Source organism: Lagenorhynchus albirostris, chromosome 10 (assembly GCF_949774975.1).
Source record: "Lagenorhynchus albirostris chromosome 10, mLagAlb1.1, whole genome shotgun sequence".
NCBI classification, from domain to species: Eukaryota; Metazoa; Chordata; class Mammalia; order Artiodactyla; family Delphinidae; genus Lagenorhynchus; species Lagenorhynchus albirostris.
This window is the reverse complement of record NC_083104.1, coordinates 35,827,734-35,854,640: the sequence shown is the minus strand read 5'-3', so window position 1 is coordinate 35,854,640 and position 26,907 is coordinate 35,827,734. Positions and strand designations below refer to the sequence as shown.

General features: G+C 47.5%; 1 protein-coding gene across 9 annotated transcripts in view; it reads right to left on the bottom strand.

The window, feature by feature from the left end:
- Positions 1–2,083: 2,083 nt before the first annotated feature.
- The window catches only part of RFT1 (RFT1 homolog), a 45,514-nt gene continuing 20,690 nt past the window's right edge, over positions 2,084–26,907 (bottom strand). For 2 of the 9 annotated variants that reach the window (XM_060161596.1, XM_060161595.1), the window contains 6 exons: positions 25,012–25,062; positions 24,162–24,292; positions 22,893–23,037; positions 16,808–16,913; positions 11,644–11,893; positions 10,900–11,314 (listed from right to left, as the gene is read on the bottom strand). In XM_060161596.1, coding sequence (XP_060017579.1) covers positions 11,147–11,314; positions 11,644–11,893; positions 16,808–16,913; positions 22,893–23,037; positions 24,162–24,292; positions 25,012–25,062 — 851 coding nt within the window. In that variant the 3' untranslated portion in view covers positions 10,900–11,146. Of the gene's footprint in view, positions 2,207–3,882; positions 4,249–4,321; positions 4,471–7,200; positions 7,272–9,640; positions 10,269–10,899; positions 11,315–11,643; positions 11,894–16,807; positions 16,914–22,892; positions 23,038–24,161; positions 24,293–25,011; positions 25,063–26,907 lie in introns of those variants that run through there. The other 7 variants (XR_009542763.1, XR_009542762.1, XR_009542767.1 and 4 more) reach the window with 7 other exon arrangements.

Genomic DNA, 26,907 nt, shown 5'->3' with positions numbered 1-26,907 from the left:
GTTCCCTGTGCCAGACACACTCCACCTGCAGCCAAGGAGGCAGTGGAGCCTGGAGGGTCGGGTCCTCGTTGCTGGCTTGTGCTCACCAGAGGCACCAAAGTCCACTGCTCCTCCAGGAGTTTCCCGGCTTCTGCAGCGGGAAAGACAGTCGGCTGAATGACCCAGTGACAGGCTGCCATGATCTCACAGTTACCGCTGAGCATGGCTTGGGTGCCTGGCATTGCGCAAAGCCTCTTTCATGTGAAAGGAGGGGTATGGCCCACTGGCTAGCAGGTCCTGGGACTGGGCTCCAGGCTGGCTGGTCATTAACACAGTGTGACCTGGAGAGGCTTCCTTCCATCCCGGGGCTTCCTCTGGGGTGAAGCTGGGGCCGAGAGGCAGGGCCCTGCTCTGATACAGCAAGAGTGGTCTCAGGCTCCATCAGTGGGCAAAATGCAGAACAGGTCTCTGTGTCAAGATATTCTCTACCACGTGGTTTACAATGTAGGGAAAACTGGGGACAACTTAACTGGTACACTGTATAGTAAAAAAGAACAATGTAGAGGGCAGTGTGTACATGGCAAGATGTGTGCACCACATGCAAAGTAAAAAGAGGCCATGGACAGGATGGGGCGTTTCTAACTGTCTACAGGGCACTGGCTGCCCAGGATACTTTATAATTTACAACTTATAAGTTAATACAAGAAATACCTAAAATACATAATGCTGTCAGAGATAAGATCGTTTGCTACCAGGAAGAACAATACCCAGAGATATTTTAGACTCTGTGATGATTTCTGCTCTGGTCTAGCTCCCCTGTCTGAACGTAGGCCCAGGCTCCAGCCTCGGAGCACACAGGCCCACCTGCTTTCCCACTCTCCACTCAGCCCCAAATAGTGCTGCATGGTGACTTTTTCTTGGCCCCCACCATGGTCCTAGAGCAACAGTTGAGTAGGGATTAGAACCTTTTGTAGATGGAGAAGAGGATCTTATGAACGGACAGCGGCAGGCCTGGAATTAGAGCGTGATTTTCAGGCTCCCTGGCTCTGTTGATTATCTGTATCAACAGTTGGTCCCTGGAGCCAAAACATCATCTCCCAAGCTGCGAAGACAACCAGAAAGCTTGCAGAGTTGGGGGAGAGGCCCACAGAAGCTGATGGGAGTGGGGAGGCCTGGAGCACCGGGCTCTGTGGCACACCCAGGTCACAGGCTTTTGAAGAGAGCAGGAGGAGGAGGAGGAGCAAGAGGCAGGCCTGACGGACCCCCACCACGCAGACCCCAAAGGCCAACAGCCTTACTCCTCCCCCAAGGAGCGGTGCCAGACCCAGACGTGCCTGGTGTCTCCCTGCTCTCCTTGAGTCCCAACTGTGGGCAGAACACGCTTCCCTTCTTAGGAAAATCCCACCTTAATAGTAGCACTCAAGACAGAGCCCTCTGGGCACCCTAAGTTCTGGCCTTTCTCTTCCTCCCAGCTGCTTCTGGAAGGGGAAAGCTGGTTGGTCTGAACCTGGCATCCTTTATCCCAGTCCAGAGAAGGAAAAACAACAAACGAAATAGAAGTTTATAGAGGTTAAGTCTGAGAGGCTGATGGCAGAGGCAATGGTTGTTTTTTGTTGTCTTTTTTAGGGTGAGGAGGAAGAACTCAACAAGTTTCAGATCAGCTTTGATGAGTGGGTTCAAGGTGAGGACACTGGGAAACTGGAGATCGAGGCTGGCGGCGGGGGGAGTTTCGGGAGTGTCCTCACAGCCACCATGGCCCAGGCCTAAAGCTGAGGTCAGGGGAGCCAGTGCCCATGGCTGCCCACCCACATGGCGGGACCAACGCAGACCCTTCCATTTTCTTCAGAAGCTGCCGACAGCAGCTGGCCCTCCTTGGACAAAGCCACATTCTCTTCTGTCACCTTTTTTCTTTCTGCTTTAATCTAAGGCTACAGGGAAATTTAAACTACCAGTTGAGGTAATTTCTGAAATTGCTGAAAATCATTTAACAAGCTTTGGAAGCATCCCCTCTTGCTCTGGGGGGGCCACTCAGGCTGAGCCTGAAAGAGGTCATTTGCTGGCTCTCCCTGGAAGCTGTGGCTTTGCTTCCCCAGGCTTGCCTACCTGAGTTGGCCAAGAGTCAGAAGGCCTCCGGCAGTCTCCGTTACCCATGTCCTCACTTTCTAAGCTCCTCCGGGCAAGCTGGGCTGAGAAGGATCTTTCGTTTCCTCTTCACCTGCAGCGCTGCCTCCAAGAAAAGGGGAAAGAAATGTTGCCACTGAAGGGAAAAAGACTCAATCACATGCATGTTTGTGGACTGGGTTTAGCTGGGAAGGAGGGAGCAGGTAGGCGTGAAACAAATGTTCCCAGGGTCCACAGTTCCTCTCTGTTCAGCAGATTTATAATTCCACTCACAGAGCAAACAGGCTGGTGCAGGGCACCCCCTGCTCAGTGCCCCTCCATCCTCTCATGGAATCCTTGCCACATCCTATGAGGCAATTGCTCTAATGCCCAGTTTTAGATGCATAAACTGAGGCTCAATGAGATTAACTACCTTGCTCAAGGTTGAAGTGGGGATGGGTCTGCCTCCAAGACCCTCTCTGGAACCCACACACAACCTGCCTTCCTAATTCTCAAGGGAGAAGGAAAATAGGGCTATTGGAAGAAAGGGAAAGGAGTGTGATGGGGTCAAGAGCATGAGCAACTGAACCTGACAGGGGCAAGGGCCCAGGGGGTGGAGAGGTGAGAGGTTGGAGGCTGGATAGCAGGTGGTGCTGGGGTTTAGTGCCTTCTGGGGGTGACAGGGCTAAAGAAAAGTGGTTAAATCTCCATTATTTGTAGTGTCCTCACTTCTCGCTCCTTTGCTGGTCCAGCCGTAAACAGGCCTTGAGTGGGTTAATAGGAGCGAGGGTGGGGAGAACAGAGCTTGGGCTGGGGAGGGGGTGGGGTGGACAGCATCAGGAGAGGACTGGCCGAGGGTGAGGAGCAGAAGAAAAAGCGGGCAGGGAGGTGCATACACAGGACATGTAGGGAGTCTTGCTATGGGTTGTTTTCTCCAAGGCTTTCAGAGCTGCATTTGCCTGTCCTACCTCTGTTCTCCTTCCATCCTCCCTGGGCTGTGCAAGGTGGGCTACTGACAGATGAGGAAACTGAGGCACAGAGAGGCAAGACCTCCTGCCTATGATTACAAAGTGATGGAGTGGCCAAAGTTAGCTGCCTTCCCACTCCTTGGTGGTGTCACCTGGGGTCAAGGCCACCAACAGACAGGGGACCATGGGATACAGACAACTTTTTCTTTGTAACGCAACATAATTTTTGGCCAGATTTGTTTCTCCCAAATACTTTTTTTTTTTTTTCGGTAAGCGGGCCTCTCACTGTTGTGGCCTCTCCCATCGCGGAGCACAGGCTCCGGACGCGCAGCCTCAGCGGCCATGGTTCACGGGCCCAGCCGCTCCGCGGCACGTGGGATCCTCCCGGACCGGGGCACGAACCCGAGTCCCCTGCATCGGCAGGCGGACTCTCAACCACTGCGCCACCATGGAAGCCCCCAAATACTTCTTATGCATGCTAATGCCTATGCAAAACAATTACCTTAAATTCTTTAAGATGAGATAAAGACTGAGGTGGGAGAGGAATTGTGGGAGAAAAAGTCATGGAAGGTCAGCAAGGAGGTTTAAAACATTCAAAATCGTGGATTTCAAACTTGCTGGGTTTTTTTGTTTTTGTTTTTAACAAAAAGAACCTTTTTTTCAAGCAAATTCTTAGACTAACCCCTAATTTTCAAAACAGATAAAAAGGGTGCTGCTTCAGTTGGAGTTGCAGCTGGACGGCCCGTCCATCTCCTCAGGCTCAATGTTATCCCTACAGCTCAGATCCAGCCCTTGTTAACCCGAGGGAGGAACGGAGCCCAAAGGTAGATGGTACCTGACATGTGCTCAGTGCGCCACAGTTGGTAGAGTGAGGGAGGCTTGTTCAAGGTCACCCATTGAGTTAGAAAAGGGCAGCCAGGCTGGAGTATAACCATGTATGTGACACCATGGGCCGCTTAGAAAGCAAAACTCTGTTCGTGTACTTCAGAAGGCAGACATGGACACAAGCGGACTTCCCTGGTGGTGGTGCACATGGAAGGAACGCCGTGGGCAGGACACCTCTGGGTTCTTCCCCCCAGAGCCTGGCTCTCAGCCATGTGTTTGTAGGGTTGCTGCAGGGACAGTTGAAAAGAGCCGAGGATGAGTGGCCAGTGCGCTTGGGCATCTTGCCATCAGCCCCGCATGATGTCACTCCCACTTACTAAAGAAAAAAGAAAAAAAATGCAAGTAGCTCTATCACTTCTATTGCCCCCCAGAGCTGGACATCTGCACACCTGCAAGAACATCCTCTTGTCATTGGAAAGATGCCACTTAGGGATTTCACAAGCCACATGAGGAAGAAAGGAATCTCCAGCTCTAGCTCAAGAACATAAAAATGCGCTGTGCTAATCTGGTTTGTTCATAAAACTGTTGTGTTAATGCCCTGGGGGAAACAAAAAGGAAAGCTATTTTAGCAACATTCCCTAGTTTGGTTGGGATTACGTGTGGGGGAAAACATTCCCGTTTCCCTCGCGGCTAAGGGTTTTGGTTCTCCTGGGTCCTCGTGGTTCTCCCTGCCTGGCCGTGCCAGTCCCTGATGAGGGCTGGACGAGAGTGTGCCCTGAGCCCAGGGGAAGCTGGGGCTAGTCAACGCTGGGGTTCACAACACACACCTCCCGAAAGGACCGAGGCTCCTGTGTCACCCAGAGTTGTCTCATAACTCTCCTTCTGAAAGATGTCCTCTGGTCCCCCTGATGCCACGCTCCCTGGTGTCAATTTTTGTGATTTTCAAAAAGCAGTGCAGAGAAGTGAATGAAGAGCCACAGTGAGTCAGGCTTTCATTTCAGACTCCCTTTCTCTCCCGCCTGACACGGCTGCATGGAAGCCGCACACTATTAGTTCCACATAATTGAAAAGTGTGTCAGGATCTCTCAGACACGAACCAGAAACATGCTGCTCATTGTCACCTCCAACGTGACTAATGCAGTCGTGTCTTAATTAGTCACTGTTTCCTGCGCTGACAGCATCAGAGCCCCGTTCCAAGGCCCCAGTTTGTGATGCGGATGAGATTAAAGGACTGAGAGTTGCCAGGTTTCCAGGTCCCCTTCCCACTGAGCACTCTGAACCCAGGTGGCCTCTGCCAAGTGCTTTGGTCAGACCAGGGCAGCACTGTGACAGTAGAGCCAACAGGGACACATTTTTGGATGGAGGGAGGTAATGAGACAAGTAAATGGTGGACTAGAACATTCCCTCACAAGTCGGTTGTTACATCACAGGCCCTTGGGCAGCTCCTCTGAGGCTGAAGGGGCAACTCCGGATGAACTATGCCACCTGGCCCAGCCCCTGCCCAGTGAGAGCTGACTGAACTGGGCACTCATCTGCCCCGAGGGTGGCCCATCCACTGGCTCCCTTATGACCCATGGCCCACAGTAGCTAGCCTGGGCCAGTTCCATTTCTCCTCAGGGGCTTTGTGTACAGAACAGAGCTTAAACCCGAGAGGAGAGACTGCAGGCAAGAGATAAAAGGTGGTGAAAGAGACTGTCTCAGGACCTCCCTGGTGGCGCAGTGGTTAAGACTCCATGCTCCCAATGCAGGGGGCCTGGGTTCGATCCCTGATCAGGGAACTAGATCCCACATGCATGTTCCAACTAAGAGTTCACATGCCACAACTAAGGAGCCAGTAAGCCGCAACTAAGGAGCCTGTGAGCCGCAAGTAAGACCCAGTGCAACCAAATAAATAAATAAATATTAAAAAAAGAAAGAAAGAGACTGTCTCATCATTGGAAGAACGTGGACCTCTACCCGAGAGCAGCACCTATTTCTGGGAACTCCTCCTCTCATTGCCCACCAGCCTGACTGCCCACCGTCTGGGCCCCAGGACAGGTGGGTATCACCCCAGTGTGAAGCCAGGAGGAGCACAGAAACCAGGAGCTGCCCCAGCACCCAGCACCTGCTAGCCTCATGGTGAGGTAGCCGTCCAGGCACCCCCTCTCCTCCTTCTAAAGCCCCCTGGGGCCCTTTGTTCATTCAGTCTCATAGGCGCAGAATCCAGGGCCCTTCAACTCTTCAGGAACCTACAGAAATGACTGAGATGGAAAAAAATTTACTGGATCCAAACATAAAGCTTCAAAGCTGATGTTCAAATGTCTATAGCACATATCACCAGGAGAGTTAGCCAACCACAACTCCTGCATACTTACATACCTGTTATGCTCAGTGTGGGACAGGGTGTACTGTAACAGCTTTGACAAGCCATGGGGAGGGGTTTCCATGAGCGTGCTGCAGCCTTGACAGGGTTCTGGGTGCACCTACTCTGGTGAGGACCCCGTTCGTGAAGGGAAAGACCTAACTCCCTACAGCTCACCTCTAGCACTTGCCGTCTAAGCCATACTATCCCAGAATGATGGAGAAGCTGACAGACCAAGAGTTGACTGCACTTTGGGACAGGGGCACCTAGCAACTTCGGCTAATTAATCTGGAGGATAATTAAGAAGTATTTATAAGACTTCCTTCATTAGGCCCCTAAAGGAGGCTGAACTACATTAGGAGCCCATTTTCCCTATTTCACTCTGATACACCCAGATGGTTCTGGTTAAGAAGGAATGACACTAAGTGGGGGGACTAATTCTGCCACAGTAATTGGGGTCGGACTGATGATGCAAATCAATGAGTCTTCCTTTCCCCCCAAACTCTTCAAATAAAACACCTTTCTTGCTACCCTTGAAAGTTAATTAGGGACTTCCCCAGTGGCCCAGTGGTTAAGACTCTGTGCTTCCACTGCAGGGGGCGTGGGTTTCATCCCTGGTTGGGGAACTATGATCCCACACGCCGTACAGCATGGCCAAAAATAAATAAATAAAATAAAGTAAAATAAAATAGAATTTTTTAAAAAAAGAAATTTGGGCTTCCCTGGTGGTACACTGGTTAAGAATCAGCCTGCCAATGCAGGGGACACGGGTTCGAGCCCTGGCCTGGGAAGATCCCACATGCCGCGGAGCAACTAAGCCCATGTGCCACAACTACTGAGCCCACGCTCTAGAGCCGTGAGCCACAACTACTGAGCCTGCGCACCACAAATACTGAAGCCCTCGCACCTAGAGCCTGTGCTGCACAACAAGAGAAGACACCGCAATGAGAATCCCATGCACCGCAATGAAGAGTAGCCCCCGCTCACCTCAACTAGAGAAATCCTGCATGCAACAACGAAGACCCAACGCAGCCAAAAATAAATAAAAATTAAAAACCCTGTTTAAAAAAAAAGAAATTAACAAATATCAATAAAATATTTACAACATTAAGGACATTCACTCAGGTAAATAGCAGTAAAACAAATCACTTTCCACCTGCATGTGATTGGCTCAGAAGTCTCATTTCCAAATAAAATACACGAGTCAAGCAACCGAATGAGGAAGATATAAAGGTGAAGGGGTACCCTGGACTCCCTAAAAACCACAGGCCTAAAATCACACACTTGTCCACCCTGCCCTGATATTAGTTCTGACCTGCCAAAAATGGCTGCATATTTAAAAAACATGACCAAGACAAGGACAGGCCAGACAGAGAAGATAGGAAAGAGAAAAGTGCTATCAACAATGGGGAGCACTACTTTGGGCAGAAGGGAAAGGCAGTGAATAAACTGCCAGGCCTGTCAGTCTGGGACACAGAAAGCTCCATCGCAGGGGCCAGGAATCCAGCCTCTCTTTCAAAGTCAGAATCATGGTCCAGTAACGTCAACGTAGGGAAAACTGTTCTGATGAGGAATAAAAACGATTCACATACTCAAGGTACTTGCCCACTTTCCTTTTGAAATTTAAGAGTTTTTGTTTCTTTTTTGCAAGGAGAAGTAGTATGAAACATCTTCACAGAGATGTGAAGAAAATAATTTATTCATTTTAAAATGGGGAAATTGACATGAAACTAGCAATATGAATACATGGTTTTAAAAACAGACAGGAGGGAGGAGATGCCCTGGTGAATTAGGTGGTAAGTGGCAGGGAGTGGGGCAGAGTATACAGCATCTCCTGAGCCAGAAGTCACAGCTGAGGAAGCGTTAAGTAGCACAGCAGCATCCCCTCACGGAGGGACCTGACAGGCCAAACCTGAAGACACCAACACACACGTGGCCAGAGCAGCACAGAAAGAAGAAATGCTGTTATCCTCACCAACAAAAGCTTCTTCGTTTCATAAATGGATGTGCTTTAGAGACTTGTTTCCATGGGAAAAGTAGCCTCACTATATTTTGAGTGGCACTTAAAGCCTCAAGTGTGATTCCCCCCAAAAACCCTTCTTGGGTAACGTGGGGCAGCTCAGCACCCATGTATGCAAGCACCCTGAGGCACAGGTGTGGCTCTAGGGAGACGGGGGAAAGCCCCAGAGCGAGTGGTTGGGCCCAGCTGTGCTCCAGGGAGCAGCGGGGACAGAGCCAGAAGCCATGGGCTGCACAGGGCCTGCTGTCCAAGTGCTGGAGCCCGGGAAGCAGGTGTTAGTAATGGGACAACACCCGCTTCCCAAAACCCTGGGCCATGGGGACTCCTCTTTCTATAAACGGGGAAGCAGGCCACAGGAAGCAGCCCCTGGTGGCTGTCCCAGCTGGCCATCTCTCAAAAGGCGCTGGCCCTGACTGCGGCAGCCCTGTGCTGATAGCAGAGCCCGGCTGCATGGCGACGAGATGAGCGTGAGCCCTTGCTGTCAGACACAGAGACTTCCCAAGCTGGAGAACAGAGTGGGAGCCGTGGTGTTCCTGCTCCCGAGGAGGTGGGGCGTCAGCATTGCTGCTCAGACAATGGCAGCTGTCTTCCTGGAGCTGGGAATGGACACTGTGAACACGAGCATGACTGGCCCTAGGCACTGCCGCCGGTGAGGATAATGGGGTGTGCCAACCTGTTTGCCGAAAAAGCTGGTCCCAAAGTCCTGCCCCAGAGATGCAGAGGCAAAAGGTCTGGAATGGATCCTGGAAACCTACATTTCTAACTTGCAATCCAGGTGATTCTGAGGCAGGTAGTGCGAGGACCACACTTTGAGTCTGGGGTCAAGTGGGCAGGGGTTGGGTGACAGGGTTCTAGGGGAGAGAGGGGTGGTCAACGGCAGCAGAGAAGGAACTTGTGAGGGCTGGAGGCCCATTTCTGTGCATTCAAAAGACAAAAAAAGTACTTGGGGGGCCTTTCCTGATGGCGCAGTGGTTAAGAATCCGCCTGCCAATGCAGGGGACATGGGTTCGAGCCCTGGTCCGGGAAGATCACACATGCCGCGGAACAACTAAGCCCGTGCACCACAACTACGGAGCATGCACTCTAGAGCCTGTGTGCCACAACTACTAAGCCCACGTGCCACAGCTACTGAAGCCCGTGTGCCTAGAGCCCGTGCTCCGCAACAAGAGAAGCCACCACAATGAGAAGCCTGCACACCGCAACAAAGAGTAGCTCCCGTTTGCCACAACTAGAGAAAGCCTATGCGCAGCAACAAAGACCCAACTCAGCCAAAAATAAATAAATAAATTTATTAAAAAAAAAAAAAAAGTACTTGGGGGTGGGGGGCTGCCTTCTGTGTGTGCCACCCACCCTACCCCACGGGGCAATCAGTTCTTCTGAGGTAGGCTGACCCTGCCTTACAAAACATGACCAAGCCCATGATTCTGGAGGGCCTCTGATTGTTCAGTGACACCTTGCATTTAGCTACTTTCCCTGCAATTAATACGAAGCATTCTCTCCTTGAATAGATAGAAAGGTGTCCAGGTGACTGGGTCCTAGTCTTGGTGCACTGGGTGGGTCTTTATCCTTGGCCTCTTGGCTTTGGCTCTAGGCCAGTGGATTTAAATGTGTGCATTTCAGCCAAACTGCCATCTGATACAAGCTATCCTGCTCTCTGGGTGTAAACATAGAAAGTTTGGGGACGTCGGGGCTAGATGATTACTAGCTATTACCACCCAAGATATAGTCTGTGCATGTAGCTCCGAAGGTCAATCACATCTAATTAATTAATACATTACATCAGTTAATATAGTAACACATTAATGAAAGAAGAAGAATGCTTTGCTGCCTGAGAACAGCACCTGCTGGGTGCAGGGCAGGGAGGCAAGCCTTAGCCTGGGCTCACACTGTAGCCTGAAGGACCAGATCTGCAGGCCTGCCAGTCTTGTCCTGGGGCTGGAATTCCGGTGTACTGACCAGTGCTGGAAGTAACAGGTCAGCGGGAGAAGGGTGTGATTCAGTGACACATGCCATATAGAATTTACCCTATTTCATTCTGATGGAAAAAAAGACACCTCTATTCAACTTTAGTTGTCATCTGTGCAATCTCCTCATGAGAAGTTACAGCCAACTGCAAAGTGGTGTTCCCTTCAGAGTAGCTCACGAAGGATCACAGTGTCCTTCAAAGCCCTCCTCTCTCAAGTGGCCAGGCCAGAGGTCGTGAGCCGGCTTGCCCTTGCTATGGGAAGACATGTGCTGGCCTGGGGGTGGGGGTGGGAGTGGGGGACAGCCATGAAGGGGAGAGACGTGACTCTGCCTGGCTAACTGTGGGAAATGTGATCTGAAAGACTGTGTCTTCATTTCTTAGATTTCTCGTTGAGCAATATTTCTCCTTCGCTAAACAACCAGGCCACAGTGTTGACGTGGGGAAAGCCACAACTCCAGGGCCAACTTGTTCTTGTTTGGTGCACAATATCACATAACATCAAGTCTCCTTCTGGCTTTTATGGAATATGTTAAATATTCCTGTGGAGGGTAAAGTGGCTACATCTCTCCTTCTGGGCCAGAAGATTATTAACTATTATCATCCAAGATAGAGTTTGTTGGAACATGTAGTTCTGAAGGTCAATCACCACCAAAAAGAATTAACACATTATTCAAAAAGAAAAATGCTGATTATAACAAAATGGTGAAAAAAATAATTGCATCTATTTTAAAAGCTTTTTGGTCTTCCCTTAAAAATGGAACTCCTCCTTGCTGTCTGAAATCTCAAACGGATACTAAGGGTTTGGTCTGGTGGTTCGCTCCGATGACTCACCTGTGTGTTGGTCTCACTCCACTACAGACCCCTAACTTGGCTCTTCTGCATAAAAAACATGTTCCACCATAAAACTGCCCCACAGCTGGTCCAGGTGCCACAGGGCTTCCGCGAGGTCACGTCGTTTTGTCAGTGAGTCTGGACACACCCAACTGAGTCCTAAGAAAGTGGATCAGCTTGGTCTCTGTGAGGAATGCTGTCCCAAGAGTCACTCCCAAACAGAGGGCCCCCACAGCGACGTGCACCAGCATGGCTGGCCAGCCCCGCTCACAGCAGAGGAACACCTGCAGAAAGAAACCACTGTCACTGCCCCGGGCCCCCAGCTGTACCTCCTTTCTCTGGGGCAAGCCACGGGGAGTGGAGGCCCTACTGCTCCAGCTTCCAGTCAGGTAAAGGCATGACAGCTATGTACTAGGGTCTTACTCTGTTCCCACGGGTACCACTGATCAGTCATTTCTATCATAAGATGCTGTCCCAGAAGCTTAGGGGAAGGGGTAAGAGGAAGCAAGTACTTGTCCAGCTGGGTCAGGCAGAGCAGGAACGGGATGCCTGGAACGAGGGACAGTGGACATGCTGCAAAATCATGTGGTGTGAAGGCTGCAGGGCGCCTCACCTCGGAAACAGCAGTAATGCCACCACTGAGGGCAAATGCCCCGAGGAGGACTGGTGACAGGAACAGGCCAGCCAGGGGCTTGTGGGGACTCTTCCGGTAGTAGCGGTGGATGAAGCAAAGGCTCTGTGTGATCCGAATGCCCATGTTGAAGCAATTGGCCAAGATGAAGCCCACGCTGCCACACCAATGGGTCAGGAGATAGGATAACAGCAGGAACGAAGATGAGAGGCCCAGCATTGTGAAATTGTACCTGGGAAGAGGGAGGCAAGCAATGCAGGGCAGTGGGTACCTGGTCCCAAGGCAGGGCTGCTGCAAAGAAAGTGGCTGTGAACATGAATTCACAGAAAGCACCTTCAAGTTCCCGCGATCCAGCTGATTTTCACAACATCGAATGCTAAGTGGACAACATGGAAATGTCACTGTCCCTTTCACCCCTGAATAGAAGAGTAAGAAAATGAACAACTCAACATATTTATGGTGTTTAAGGATAATAACTGGTTAGTTTAAGTGACACTGTGATCAAAACACATAAAAATCCTTTTCAGCCTGTCTTTAATGTGAGACACAACAATATGACACGGGTAACAATTACATGTGAACAGGCACTCTGACAGGTACTGTGAGGGGTGCTGGGGATGCACTGGTGGATGAACACACGGCCCTTTCCCTGTGGAGCTTGGATCCGTTTTATGGACGAGGAAACCAGGCAGAGGGAGGCTAAATAATCTGCCTAAGGAATGAGCCTACACCCCAACCTGACCCCTCGCCCCTAAACTTTAGCACCTCATACCGCTTCCCTTGCAAAACGCAGAAGCCCCATAACCTTGGCCAGTGGATCTCACTCAAAGCAAGTGACCAGCTTCCATAATGAAATGGAAACAGGGAGCAAGGCCTGGACCACCTTCAGGGTTTCCCAGACTCTTACACATCCCTGCTCTGCTCTCTACGTCTCCAGAGCTCTGTGGGTTCTGTGACTTGAGGGATTATACTGCTCCTTTCACTTCTATGATTCCAGAGCAGCACGTCACTTAGTTATCTCCAGTTTTCAGTTCTCAACTGAGTCTCAGCAGAGATAAAATAGCTGCCACAGTCTTCCAAAAGGCTTGTGGTACATCCATGAACAAAATTCTCCAGCATCTCATTTCTGCCTAGCACACAGCCGGCATTCTAAGTGTGTAGTTGTTGAGGGAACCAAACTCCTTAGATCCCCAAGCTGTGTCAGCTGGGTTAGGAAACCTCAGAGGCCACCACTCGGATTCTGTACAGAAGGGAGGGGTGGTAAGAAAGCCACTGTGGCCTCCAAATGCCCAGATTCTGGTCCTTGGGCTGATCAAGCCCAAGGTGCTATGGGAGATATAATTCATCAGAGAGGATAGCAAGAACACACATGTGTGCGCGTGCGCGCACACACACACACACACACACACACACACACTGTACTCCAACAGGGGAGGTATGCTTTCATCCAGAATTCCAGAGAGGGAATTCATTTGCTTCTCAGTTGAGAGAGTTTCTTTTAATGAGTAATGGAACTACAAGAGCCCACATCTTCAAAGGGGAAGTTTCTTCACTAACTGCTAATCGATGATCAGAATGGCCAACTTTATAACAGGCCACTGAGGCTGGGCCAGTACTCTGACCTCTTTTCCAAAAAGAAGCAGAGATGTGTAATCTGTTCAGTTTTTATTCCAGAAACGATCTCAGAAAGGTTTATTAAGACCAATGCTTGGAGTTTAGGCCACAGGTTCACAAACTTTCAAAGTCATCCTCACCCAGCTCCAAGTAGAATGGAAACAATGAATGAAACTGGTAGGCAATTCATGCTAATTCAAGCAGGGACAAGTTCCATGGTGTGGCTTCTTTAACGTAGCCATTTGGGAGGTGCTGATGATGACGGAGTCCACTGTTTTTAACTAGAAGAGGGCTCTGAAACTATTGAACTTTCCAGAACTCATAAATCTATAGCCTTAAAGACATTATCCACTTCAGGAAAAAATGAGAATTTTAAAGATAAAATTAAAATGCCACTTTTTGAGTCAATGGAAAATTAGTCAGTGACAATGACTATTTTCTAAGGCTTGGTTAACACAGACAGGAAGTTATTTAATCAGGCTTATCAAAAGATAGATGACTACAGCAGCAACTGAAGCATTCCCCAGTGGGTGCTGGTTGAAAACATCAAGGCACAGCTATACGTTGTAGCCTTGGCAACCATGCAAAGTATGGTGCCAGTCTTGTGTGCACTCGTCCTGCATTCAACAGTTATGGAGTCCCACTCCACATTGGGCACTCAAGGGCCAACAAGTCAGAAAAAGGAGCTGTCAGCCTTGGGCCTCTGCACCACTGTCCCCTCTGCCTGGAAGGTTCGGCCCCATCTTTGCATAGCAGACTCTTCTTGGTCATTCAGGCCTCAGCCTAAATGCCACCTCCTTGGAGGGGCCCCCCAATCTAAAAAGGCCCCAACTCTCACTACATAACCCTGTTTTAGTTCTCTGCAAAGCACAATATTTTCTTGCTTATTTACTTGTTTGCTACCTGCCTTCCCTACTGTCAGCTCCAGGAGAGCAGGGATCTCTTTCTTCTCTTTTGTTCATTGCTGAATTCCTGGAGCTTAAAGAAATGCCTGTTAGAGAGTAGATGCCCAAAAAGTATTTGTCAAATGGACAAAAGAAAATGAGATATCCTTAACAAAACACAACAAATCCTTCAGTGGAGCATAATGTAAAAGCCATCAATTTTATGCTATACATATTATGAGGTTATTAACAAAAAAGCAACTTGCAGTTCAATGGACATTCTAATATTTCACATCCAACTAAATCCCCTATTTTTATTTAGAAAAACACTGATTAACCTGTAGGTAGTTAACTAAAAGCCATGATTTCATCAGTATATATTTTTCAATTCAGAATCTGAAATGTAGGAGGTAAATCAATCATAACACTTAACTAAGCTGCTCAATTCTACTATAAAAATTCTTACTATCGTTTTATGTCTGGCTAAATTCATAGAAAGGGAAAAATTGCTGGGGTCTGTGATGAGCCCAGGTGCTACCTGTGTTCAGACGGGACTGAGGGTTGGGGCCAGGGGCCCAGACAGAAAGGGGGCTGCTATGTTTAATACAAACCTGGAGACCATGCTTAAAGGCACACACATTTTACTCTTAGGGGAAGTGAGTTACTTCAGATGAGAACAAGGCCCTGTCTTTTCTCTATGTTGACTACTAATACCATGAAAATAATTTTCCAGATTTTAATATACTGTTCTGATCCCGTTACTACAAATAACTTAAAAAGTTGCTTTCTTTGGGTCAATGCAATGTAAGAGAAACCAAAGCAACCGGCCACTGTCTATATTCCCTCATGATTTGTTGCAAGATATATATTTTTAATGTTTTAATCAGGCTTAGTGTTGATTCTCCCCCTCAACACTAATGCTGAAATTGTTATAACAAAATTCCCTTCAAAGAGATAGATTCTTAGTCCAGCACTCTTTCCACTACACCTCAGTGCCTCATTTAGTATGCTTTAAATTATATTTTTAAATTATTTCATGTTAGAAGCACCTTTCAAGTAAAAACACAGTGCTTTCAAAATTAAACTTAGAGAACATTTTATCCACTAAAAAAAAAAAAAAAGATAGACTCAAAGCAGTTTATAGCTATAAATTTAACTGTCTGAAGTAAAAACCATGTCTAGACCACCATTTGAAAACTATGGGTTGTGACCTAAAAGTAGGCTAGGAAATCAATTTAGTGGGTCATGACATGGCAGTTTAAAGAATGAAATAGAACAGAATTAAAAACCATCAGTGTGTCCTGTGCGTAACTGGGGTACTTGTTGCTTCATGGAAGCTTCCTTTCAGTCACACCCAAATATGCACTGGGTCACAGTGTTCAATGCAGTTTTCACTCTGAAAGCTGGTCTGAGCCAGCAGTTCCTAAGGCCTTTGCTATCTATCATCAGCAACCTCATGGAGCTGAGCAATAAAAGACTCCTTGGCCTAAGTTCCTAAAATTCCAGTTCAGCTGGTATGGGAGGGGGCCAGAACTTCTGAGCAGTCTGGGCTGGGACCACTGCCCTAGACTCCAGTTCTCAACTACGGTGTAGCATACAAGGTCACCAAGCCTCTGTGAGACAGGCCCCAGTGGGAAGCAGACAGAGGCTGCTCTGAATGAGAGGAAGGGTTCGCCAACTCTCTGAGTACCTTTTTCCCATCCCACCCCCACACTGGGACTCTGAGGGATTTCAATGGCACTCAGGGCACTACAGAGGCAGCATGAAACCCCCGAGGGACCCAGACCTCAAGGGGCAAAGGGATAAAGAGGGCCACTCGCCCCATTACCTACACCCACCCCTTCTCTCTTCTTCTTCGTCTCTCTTCTTTGTCCATATCAGTTTTATCCTTCTCAACTGCACTCTGCAGTGATGTCTTCAGATACCACCTTGCTAATTTTGGCATCTGGGACACAAGAGATCAATTATCCTAGGTGTGGGTCAGAGGCTCTTACCAGGAGTTCACGTCAGAATCATTGAGGAGTTTTAAAAAACATTCACATGCTCAGGGCCTGCCGATTCTGTAGGCGTGGTAGGAGAGAGAGTGGTGGGAGTAGGGTGGACAGGAATCTGCATTTCTAACAAGCTCCATGGGGCACTGTGACTCTTAACCAGTGTTAAAAACTACTGCTTGAAATTCCAGGGCAGAGGTCCTGACCTGGGGGTCAATGATGGGAAAAAATGTGGCAAAAATTGTATGTGCACTTGGGCCTTTCTCTGAGGAGAGGTGTCACAGATCCCCGAGATTCTGCAAGACCTACAAATCAGATTCTATAGATCTGCATCTTGAAGAAGCTCCTTGGTAACCCATCGGAGCACTGGGCAAGGAGGTGAGTGGAGGAGTGGATCTTGTCTGGTGCCTGCCTCTGCCAACCTGGACTAACAAAACCCTTCAGGGTCCTGACTTCTCCCTTCACAAAGGGAGGCAAGGAGCAGTGGCTGCCCCCAGCCCTACTGTGGGGAGGACTTACTGAATGGTGCCTGAGGAAGGCACCACACTCCTGGTTCTAGAAGAGCCTTCTGTAAATGCATGTTCAGAATGAAAAGAAAGAAGTTACTTCATTTTGGCTGAAGGCCATAATTAGAGGTTTATCTTTAAGGTTACCTACCTGTCAACCTCCTCTTTGCTCATGGCAGCAAATGTGAAACATTCGGTCACTCCATTGATGGCAAGCAGGAGGACGTAAAGACAATAGGCACGCAGCAGGACAGGACCTGTAAGGAAACAACCCACCGAGACTCCAGAGCCCAAACGGGAGGCCCACATGCACCCTCACTTTGGCAGGTTGGTCAGAGAACACCAGAGCTGGGTCATGAGCCCTGCTGATGTCATCAGTGGGCAGAAGCATGCTTGAGCCTATGGTCTTAACTATCTGGAAGGACTCCCAGCATTCTACAGTACTAACTAAAATAAACAGCTAAAAACAAAAGGACAATTAGGAATAAATGTACAGATCTCTTGCTTAACAACTAAAAGCTTATCTGGCCAGCAAGCAAATCTCACTTTTTAAATCAGCATGAAGAAGCCTGCTAGTTTGAGCACTTGGGGACACTAGTGGCCCTGCATGCTGAGAGAAACTCAGTTGAGGAGGCCCTGAAGAAGCCCAGGGTTCAGGAGCAGCAGGAAACTACAGAGATAGAACACCCATAACTCTTCAGGGAGAATCAGAGCCTGCAAGGTTATTTTCTCCTAAAACAAAGTGATGTGATTCTAGAGCTAACTAACAAGCTTTGGGAAGATCTGCTAACAAAAAATCGGGAGCCTTAAAACGAAATTGATCCCCTCTTTTTTTTCCCCCCCCTGGCTAAGCTGCGCAGCTTGCAGGACATTAGTTCCCAACCAGGGACTGAACCTGGGCCCTCAGCAGTGAAAGTGCCAAGTCCTAACCACTGGACCACGAGGGAATTCCCTGATCCCCTCCTTTAAGAGGGCTATTACTGACAGGCAGCCAAGCAGTTTCTAATAAAATAAACATGTACTTAACCTATGATCCAGCAATTCTACTCCTAGGTGTACAACCAACAGAAACAAATGCATGTGTTCACAAAAACATCCATAGCAGTTTTATTCCTAACAGCCCAAAGTGACCATCGACAGGAGAAGGGATAAACAAACTATGGGCCGTCCGCACAAAGAAATACTTCTCAGCAATCAAGGAGGAAAAAAACTACTGATGCATGTAAAAACATGGATGAATCTCAAAAACATTATATTGAGCGAAAGAAGCCAAACATGAAAGTGCCCATGCTATATGATTTCATTTATACGAAATTCTTTTTAAAAGCAATACTAATCTATGGTAACAGAAATCAGAGCAGTGCTTGTCTCTGAGTTGGAGGGGGGCAGTTGACTGGAAAGGGTCCTAAGAGAACTTTCTGGGGTAATAGAAGTGTTCTGTATCTTAATCTGGATGTTGGTTACATGGGTGTAGATATTTGTCAAAACTCATCAAACTGTGCTCTTTTTTTTTTTTAAAGCATTTTAAAATTATTTATTTATTTATTTATTTTTGCCTGCGTTGGGTCTTCTTTGCTGCACGTAGGCTTTCTCTAGTTGTGGCGAGCGGGGGCTACTCTTCGTTGCAGTGCACGTGCTTCTCATTGCGGTGGCTTCTCTTATTAAAGAGCACAGGCTCTAGGCACGCGGGTTTCAGTAGCTGTGGCACGTGGGCTCAGTAGCTGTGGTGCGCAGCTTCTAGAGCGCAGGCTCAGTAGTTGTGTGGCATATGGGCTTAGTTGCTCCACGGTATGTGGGATCTTCCCGGACCAGGGCTCGAACCTATGTCCCTTGCATTGGCAGGCAGATTCTTAACCACTGCGCCACCAGGGAAGCCCCCAAACTGTGCTCTTAAGAGGACAGCATTTTAGGGCTTCCCTGGTGGCGCAGTGGTTGAGAGTCCGCCTGCCGATGCAGAGGACACGGGTTCGTGTCTCGGTCTGGGAAGATCCCACATGCCGCGGAGCGGCTGGGCCCGGGAGCTGTGGCCGCTGAGCCTGCGCGTCCGGAACCTGTGCTCTGCAATGGGAGAGGCCACAACAGTGAGAGGCCCGCGTACGGCAAAAAAAAAAAAAAAAAAAAAAAAAGGACAGCATTTTAATTTATGTAAACTAGACCTCAAAAAAGAAAAAACTTGGGACTTCCCTGGTGGTGCAGCGGTTGGGAGTCCGCCTGCCAATGCAGGGGACGCGGGTTCGATCCCTGGTCCGGGAGGATCCCACATGCCGTGGAGCAACTAAGCCCGTGCGCCACAACTATTGAGTCTGTGCTCTAGAGCCCGCGAGCCACAACTACTGAAGCCCACACGCCTAGAACCTGTGCTCCGCAACGAGAAGCCACCGCAATGAGAAGCCTGCATACCACAACGAAGAGTAGCCCCCACTCTCTGCAACTAGAGAAAGCCCACACAGCAACAAAGACCCAATGCAGCCAAAAATAAATAAATAAATAATAAATTTATTTAAAAAAAAAAAAAAAAAGAAAAAACTTAACTGCTAAAAGAAAAGGGAAAGGCGAGGGGAGTTCCAGAGTCTCAGAATCTGAAACTTATTCATGGTTTATGAAAGCTGCTTAATATGAAACATCCCTGCATCATGGAGACCCTAAATAGTTTTATGGCCATCAAAAAGGACAAAAGGACTACTAACAAGGCAGCCCTGATGGCCCTCTCTTGGGTACACACTGTACCATATCCTGTTGCATTTCATTCCCCAAGTCGCTGCAGAAAGTAGCCTGGCCCCCACCCCAGCTGTGGGATGACTCCAGCAAAGAACGCAGGGACCAGGTTCTGCCCTGTGGTGGCTCGAGGCTATGCTCAGTGTGCTTCCTGCTTCTCTCCATCCTCCTCTCTCTGGCAGAGAGGAGTGGGGCTCCTCTCATAACCTGCATCTCTCACTTGGTAACTGAAAGCTGACGGCATGTGTGAGTCTATCTGAAGGTGGATAGTGAGCTGCTTTGCAATGTGGAGGACACAAAACTCCTGCATGAAACGGTGATTCAAGTAGAAGCGCTTTGAGTCAATTTTGGGGAAAGAGGTTGGAATTGGGGAATTTGTGGATGGAACCGTAAACTATGGATTGAAGTGAGTGGTAGTATGGCTTGAATTATATATCCCCTTCAAAAGTAATCTGAAGTAATTTGAAGTCTAATAGATCTGGATCTATTAGAGTGTGATCTATTTGGAAATAGGTCTTTATAAAGATAACCAAGTTAAAATGAGGTCATTAGGGTGGGCCCTAATCCATTATGACTGGTGTCCTTATAAAAAAGGGAAATTTGGATGCAGAAACAGACACTGACAGAGGGAAGACAATGTGAAGACACACATGGAGAAGACAGCCACGTGATAGGAGGAGTTAATGCATTTCCAAGCCAAGGACTGCCGGCCTACACCCTTAGCTAGAAGAGGCAAGGAAGGATGCCTACTCTGGAGATGTCAGAGAGAGCACAGCCCTGCTGACACCTGGATTTCAGACTTCTGCCCTCCAGAACTGTGAGACAATCAATTTCTGTTGAAATTAAGCCACCCAGTTTGTGATACATTGTTATCGCAGCCCTAGGAAACTAATATTAGGGGATTGAGAAGAAAAAAAGATTTTAAAAAATAAAAGAGAAGACACTGCTTTGGGAAAGCAAGTGTTCTCCTTACTTGCTGCAAATAATAAATCCTTCCTTCTCCAGACAAAAAAAAGTAAAAGAAAGGGCAAGAGAGAAGCACCTAAGAGATAAATGTGAGAAATCTCAGGGAAGTTCACTGAATGTATTTTTCTTTAGGATGGAAAAGCTAGGTATGAGAAAGACTTCTGAGAAAAGTCTCAGAGCACTTCCAAAGCTCCTAATTATATACCGGCTAAGCCCAAGTAATGCAAAGCAAAACCACAGTGCCCCACGAAAGCCTGCCTGTGGTGCGTCCAAGTCCTACATTTGGAGACAACAGCACAGAGGCCTCTTGAGAGGCCACTTCAGGTCATAGGTGAGTCCACTTCACAGGTGAGGACAAAGAGCAACACGCAACTGGGGCAACGGAGGACAGCAGCATTGCAAGGTCCACTTTCAAAACTAAGTGGTTCCCATTCTTTTCTGATTCAGTAAGACTTTCTGGAGAAAGTCAAGTTTTGTGAGGTAGTTTTAAGGGAACAAAAAAGACTATGGTGGGGGGCGGAGTGGGGCAGAGAGCAGTAGTGTTAATGTTTTCTGGCACAGGAAAGGCATTCGGATATGCAGCACTAGTCCGAAGAGTCAGGAGTAGGGCAAGGAGAAGATGGGTGGAGTGCAGACGAGGGAAGGAAAGCCGACAGGTACCCTGGGGAGACAAAATGACCCTCCCAGAAGGCACAGAGAACTGGAAGTTTGGTCAAAATGAGAAGCAGTTGCAATGAGGAGACAAACGCTAGAAGACCTTGCCAGGACAGGGATGCTGATGGAGGCCTGGGCCAGGCAAGAGACGACAAGGGTCCTAAAGATCCTGCAGCAGCTACACCAAACCACACATCCTTCTCAGAGACTGAGAAACCAGACCACTCTCAAGACTCTTCTCTTTCTGAAGATGAGACAGAGGGGATATCTTTTTGAGTCTAAAATTATTAACGACTCTGGGGCTTCCCTGGTGGCGCAGTGGTTGAGAATCCGCCTGCCAATGCAGGGGACACGGGTTCAAGCCCTGGTCCGGGAAGATCCCATGTGCTGCAAAGCAACAAAGTCCATGTGCCACAACTACTGAGTCTGCGCTCCAGAGACCGTGAGCCACAACTACTGAGCCCTCAAGCCACAACTACTGAAGCCCACGTGCCTAGAGCCCGTGCTCCGCAACAAGAGAAGCCACTGCAATGAGAAGCCCGTGCACTGCAATGAAGAGTAGCCCCCACACGCTGCAACTAGAGAAAGCCTGCGTGCAGCAACGAAGACCCAACGCAGCCAAAAATAAAAAATAATAAATTAATAAAAAATAAAAAATAAATAGAATTATTAATGACTCTGACATAAACCATCAGAGATAGAATTTATTACCTTAGAAATCAACTAACACTGACCCTTTTAAATTCTCAAGACTGGTACCAGCATCTCACTTGAGTAAAAGGACCACACAATGACAATGGTTTGTTGATATATCTTCTATGATAAACGAATCCAGCAAGTGAACATTACATGGATGGGACGGCCCTTTCCTCGTGGCACTGTCCTGTGGTTGCATTACAAAGGCTGCTCCTTGGTGATTACCTTTCCAAAGGTGCAGAGCTGCTGTGAAATAGCCTGTCTTGATCTCTGCACACTGACTTGCTAATGGCTTCTTAATGCGGGCCTCCCTGCAGTTGCCTGACCCAGGGAGCCACAAACCACGTCATTGGTTTCATGGCAGGTGTTTCTCCAAACTTAACAACCTTTGCTGTCAAGCAGAAACTCGGCCCTTCTTCCCCTAATACTAAAAGTTTGGGCCTATTATAGTGGAGACTAAAACATGCCAGTGACGTTGTAAAATGGCACTGGAGAAGGCCCTTTACATTTGAGATAGGGCAGCAGAAAGAAGTCTTCAGGGTTCTTGTCTAGTGACCTGAGGAATTAAAAACATCTTTGCTAAACCCAAGATGAAACACTCCAAATGGATTGCCACCCCACGACCCAGCGCATTTTGAAACTGGTGAAGTTCCCAGGGCCCAGCGATGCTGTGAGACGCCCAGTGGCCTGGGCACCAAGTGTTTCAAAGTTAGACACATTCAATACTTTTCTCCTTCAAAACCCAAGAGTCACTGGACTAAATATACCACTTTATTTGCCGAGATCAATTTCATTCTCTGCAAATGGCTCTGGGTTATCCTTCGGAGGCTTTTGTCCATCAGGCCGTGAGATTTATGTGGCATTTACTATCTGCAGATGTGTTTAGTACCAAGCGGAGACTCATCAGAGCCTGCTCTCTTCCTTCCTCGCTTACCCCAGAGGGAAGCAATCGGCAAAACACATTTTAGGGCTGAGAGGAAAGCCAAGGATTCATAACAACTGCTCCAAGTGAGCTTGCGGGACTGATCGACCTGGTGCCAAAGCTCTAATTGCACCCTGAGCTCGTTTGACCTTAGGTGCCCCAGCTACCGGCAATTTTCCCTACACTGACACACATGTCAGTCGTGTGTTTGAATTTTGTAAGACTCTTCTAAATATTTCGGCTTGGAAATTAGAACAGATCTGGAAAAACCTCTTGTGCATACCTGATCCTGAGCTAAGCATGGCCCCTCCATAGATGTCCAAAGCCAGTTGAGAATAGGCAAAGCCGAAAACAGAGATGGTCAGGCCAGTGAGCAGGGCCAGCTTTAGCAGGGACTCCAAAACCGCGGCGGCCACAGCAACATCCTCCTTGGGCCGGGGGAGAGGGAAGGAAGTGGGATGAATCATGAGCTAAAGAAAAACTTCACATCTGACTTTCTCCCTTTGCTGTTTTACAGATCACTCTTTCAACTGCTGAGGGCCATCACTGCTTTTCTGTAGCCTGGGTTTGTTTCTATGTCAATGAGCAAATGGAGGGAAAAAGACAAAGTGTACCTCCTTAGGCAGTGCAGGGGAGGGTTAGTTTTTAACTCATTTAGGATCAACTATCTCAAACGTTGCCTAGGAAACACTCACTTCCCCCTCTGACATTTATTCTTAAATGGATGAGTTTTTACATTGTTAGCTAGCTTTGTCACCGTGCTTCTCCTGACAAACAACTCCAAACCCTGATGTTCCTGGAATCTACACTTAGGAAAACATTCCTAAATCAGTCTGAGAACCAGATTAGCTCGTTTTGAAACACTGTGCATAAACTGTATTTTGCAAAATGTCTTCTAAGAGATGTAAGAGGCCAACTTAGCTTGCTTCTAATTCTAAGACAGACATTTTCAATGGTTCTAGGAAAAGGGAAGTTTCTACAACCAAATACTCCTGGATTAAAATCTCTTCTGTTTTTACTGGCTGGAGTATTTCAATTCTCAGAGTCAGAATGGAGCTCTGGGCATGTCACAGTCCTTAAGAAGCTAAACAACTGGTGTGGTGAGCGAGACCAAATGTCCGCATGCTTTCCTCCCCGCACCCTCAGTTAGCCTTGACCCCGTCTCTGCATCCTTCAGCTCATCTTTTGTTCCTGAGAATCTGAGGATGGGGGAGGCAACCTCATTCTTACACCTAAGACTAGACCATGGAAGGAGGTCTGCGCTGCACTGGGGACAGCCGCAGAGAGTTCTGAGAGGGCTGGGACAAGAATAAGGTCACAAAGAAGGACAAAGGGTGAAAAAGAAGGGCTGGTCAGGGGAAAAAGGAGAAGCTGTGAAAGAAGAAGTGAGCTCAGCGTCCCGCCATCATTCAGAATGTGATAGAAGAATGAAAACTAGAAGAAAATTTCAGAGCTAACAGAGGGGAACAGATAGCTCCACGTTTCTGTCTGTTTATCCTGCACATAGACAGAGAATTCACTTGGGAGATGGTGACATAAGAACCAGGACTACCTGCTTCTGAAGTGTAGCATCCTTTTCTCTCTCCAGCACCTTAGCAAAGAATATATAAAAACTCTCTTCTATTGGCTGGAAAATTAATCTGGCCACAAGGGAGCCAAGATTATTCACTATATCATACACGCCTACAAAACAAAAAGGAAGAAATAACAATCGTATTGGTTTTTCTATTTGAATTTTTATAGCACCATTAAAATTTTTTCTAATTTAATTTTTTAAATTAAACTTTTTGAGATAATTATAGATTCACTTGGAGTTGTAAGAAATAAAAGAGAGATCCATGTACCCTTTACCCAGTTCCCCAAACAGTATATTCTTGCAAAACTATAGCACAATATCACAACTGACATGGATACAGTCAAGATACAGAACATTTCCATCACCAGCATTTTTTTATAAAAGTCATTAATGCCAAGTTGATTTTTTTTTTCTATTTTTATTTGCACTACTTTGGGATTATATTCAAAAATAAATGTGAAAAAAATATTAAGACCTATCTAGCCACACAAACATGGAGCAAATCTTTGTGACTGCAATGAGCTCCCTTTTCCCTTAGCACACTCTGGCCCCCAAAATGAGCACCAGAGCTCTGCAGAAAGCAGGGTAAGGGCAGAGAATCTCAAAAGAGAACTTGCCACCCATGTCAATGAGAGGGGATAGTCAAATATATATTTATAAAGACCTACAATTTTTAATCTTCAGGATTCATTTCTTATAATCTTTTTGTAAAAAATAGCCTGCAGGTTCATTTTTTCATTAAATGTATCAAACTGCAGAGAAAAATATGAGAAAGTATCTACTAATAGTTCATCTTTAATTAAAACAATACAGAATTTCATCTTACCCTGATCCCCAAAATTTAACACGTTCAAAAATGTCATCACATATCGCTCGCCTGTAAATGGAAAAGCAAAATAATTAGCATTTCAAATGTACAGTATTTTCTTCTTTCCTTTTCTTTTATCGTCTATCATCTCTTCCAGTTGGTAAATACTCTCAAAGGAGAAAAATTAAGTAATCAGTTAAAGACATGTTCCTTGTCCTAATGTTGATTTCAAATAATCTCAAAATAATAACAATTTGGAAAGTGCAGGGGGCTTTACTGACAACAAATTTCCAAACCAGTTAAATTAAAAACAAAATAAAAATCAATAAAACCAGTCTGATAAGTTTTTCAAAAAGTATGAGGAGTTACTAAAATGTTAATGATGAAAATGATTATCTCAAGTTTTCAGGGAGGTCAGATAATCTGAGTGTAAATTCTGTGAAATGAAAGGTCCATGATTAAGTGCACAGACTCATCAAAAGTTTCCTCTTTGGGTGGATAAAGCTCCGTGGAGGCTGGCAGTTCCCTGGAGCCCAAGTTCACAATTCAAGACAGTCTAATGCTTTCAAGGTGAAGACACCAGCCCAGAGCCCTATTCCCCACCCTCAACTTCCATGAATGTTCTTATTATCTGTGAGTGGAAAGCACTGACCACTATGGAGGTGGAGCACTGAAGAGTGTCCATAGCTCTGAAGGGCCAACTCTCACCTCCTAGCAACTTGCTCAAAGAGGAAAGCAATATTAAGAGATGAGAAGCAATGTGATCTCAAGTCTCTCTTCAGCCCTTCCCTGCCTACAATCTCCCAGCCACTGCATTTGTGGCAGGGATCTTTGCAAGTCTTCCCAGGCACGGTTCCTCAGGCACTGCACTAGTTCCCATCTGTATCTCTGCTCTGTTCTGATCCATCCTCACCACTAACAGTTCCAGCTTTTGCAAATACAGATCTTAAGTCAATCCCTGTCTTCACAATTTTAAATGGCTCTGTAGTGTTTGCAAAAAGTCCAAGTGCCTTGATTCTGCATTTGAGGTCTTTTATTATTTAATTATTATTATTTTTGAGAAATTTATTTATTTTTGGCTGCGTTCAGTCTTCGTTTCTGCGCGTGGGCTTTCCCTAGTTGCGGCGAGCAGAGGCTACTCTGTTGCAGTGCACGGGCTTCTCATTGCAATGGCTTCTCTTATTGTGGAGCATGGGCTCTAGGCGCGCGGGCTTCAGTAGTTGTGGCTCACAGGCTCAGCAGTTGTGGCTCGTGGGTTCTAGAGCGCAGGCTCAATAGTTGTGGTGCACGGGCTTAGTTGCTCCGTGGTATGTGGGATCTTCCCGGACCAGGGCTTGAATCCGTGTCCCCTGCATTAGCAGGCGGATTCTTAACCACTGCGCCACCAGAGAAGCCCTTGAGGCCTTTTATAAACTTACCCGGAGCTATCTTTTTGGCCTCCCTTCACCAACCTCACCCCCACCTCCCACCATCACACCATCATCCTCTGCTACACCCTACACGGAGGATTTAGCCCCTCCAGCTGCCCCGAGTCAGGCTGGGCTGGTGTTCCCAGCCTCAGCTGTTGGTATTCTCACCACCTGCAATGGCTTTTCTTCAGGGGCTTCCCTGGGTTCTGGCACAAAAGGCCTCTCCCTCCCACGTTCTGTGAGCTCCCTGAGGGCAGGAACCATGTCTCAGTCATCTCCGTGCGCCTGGCTGCCTAGCAGAGCTCCAGGAAATGAAACAGCACTCAAGAGATGTCTGGCGAATGAGCTGGCATTTCCAAGTACAGCCCCTCACAGCCCTGTATCAGAGTTAATGATACAAATGCCTGGGGAGAGTCTCTGGGGAGAGAATGAGCTCCTTGAGGCTACGGCCTGTTCCTCATTCATCTGTGTATTCTCAGCACCTGACACACAGTGTTTAGGAAAT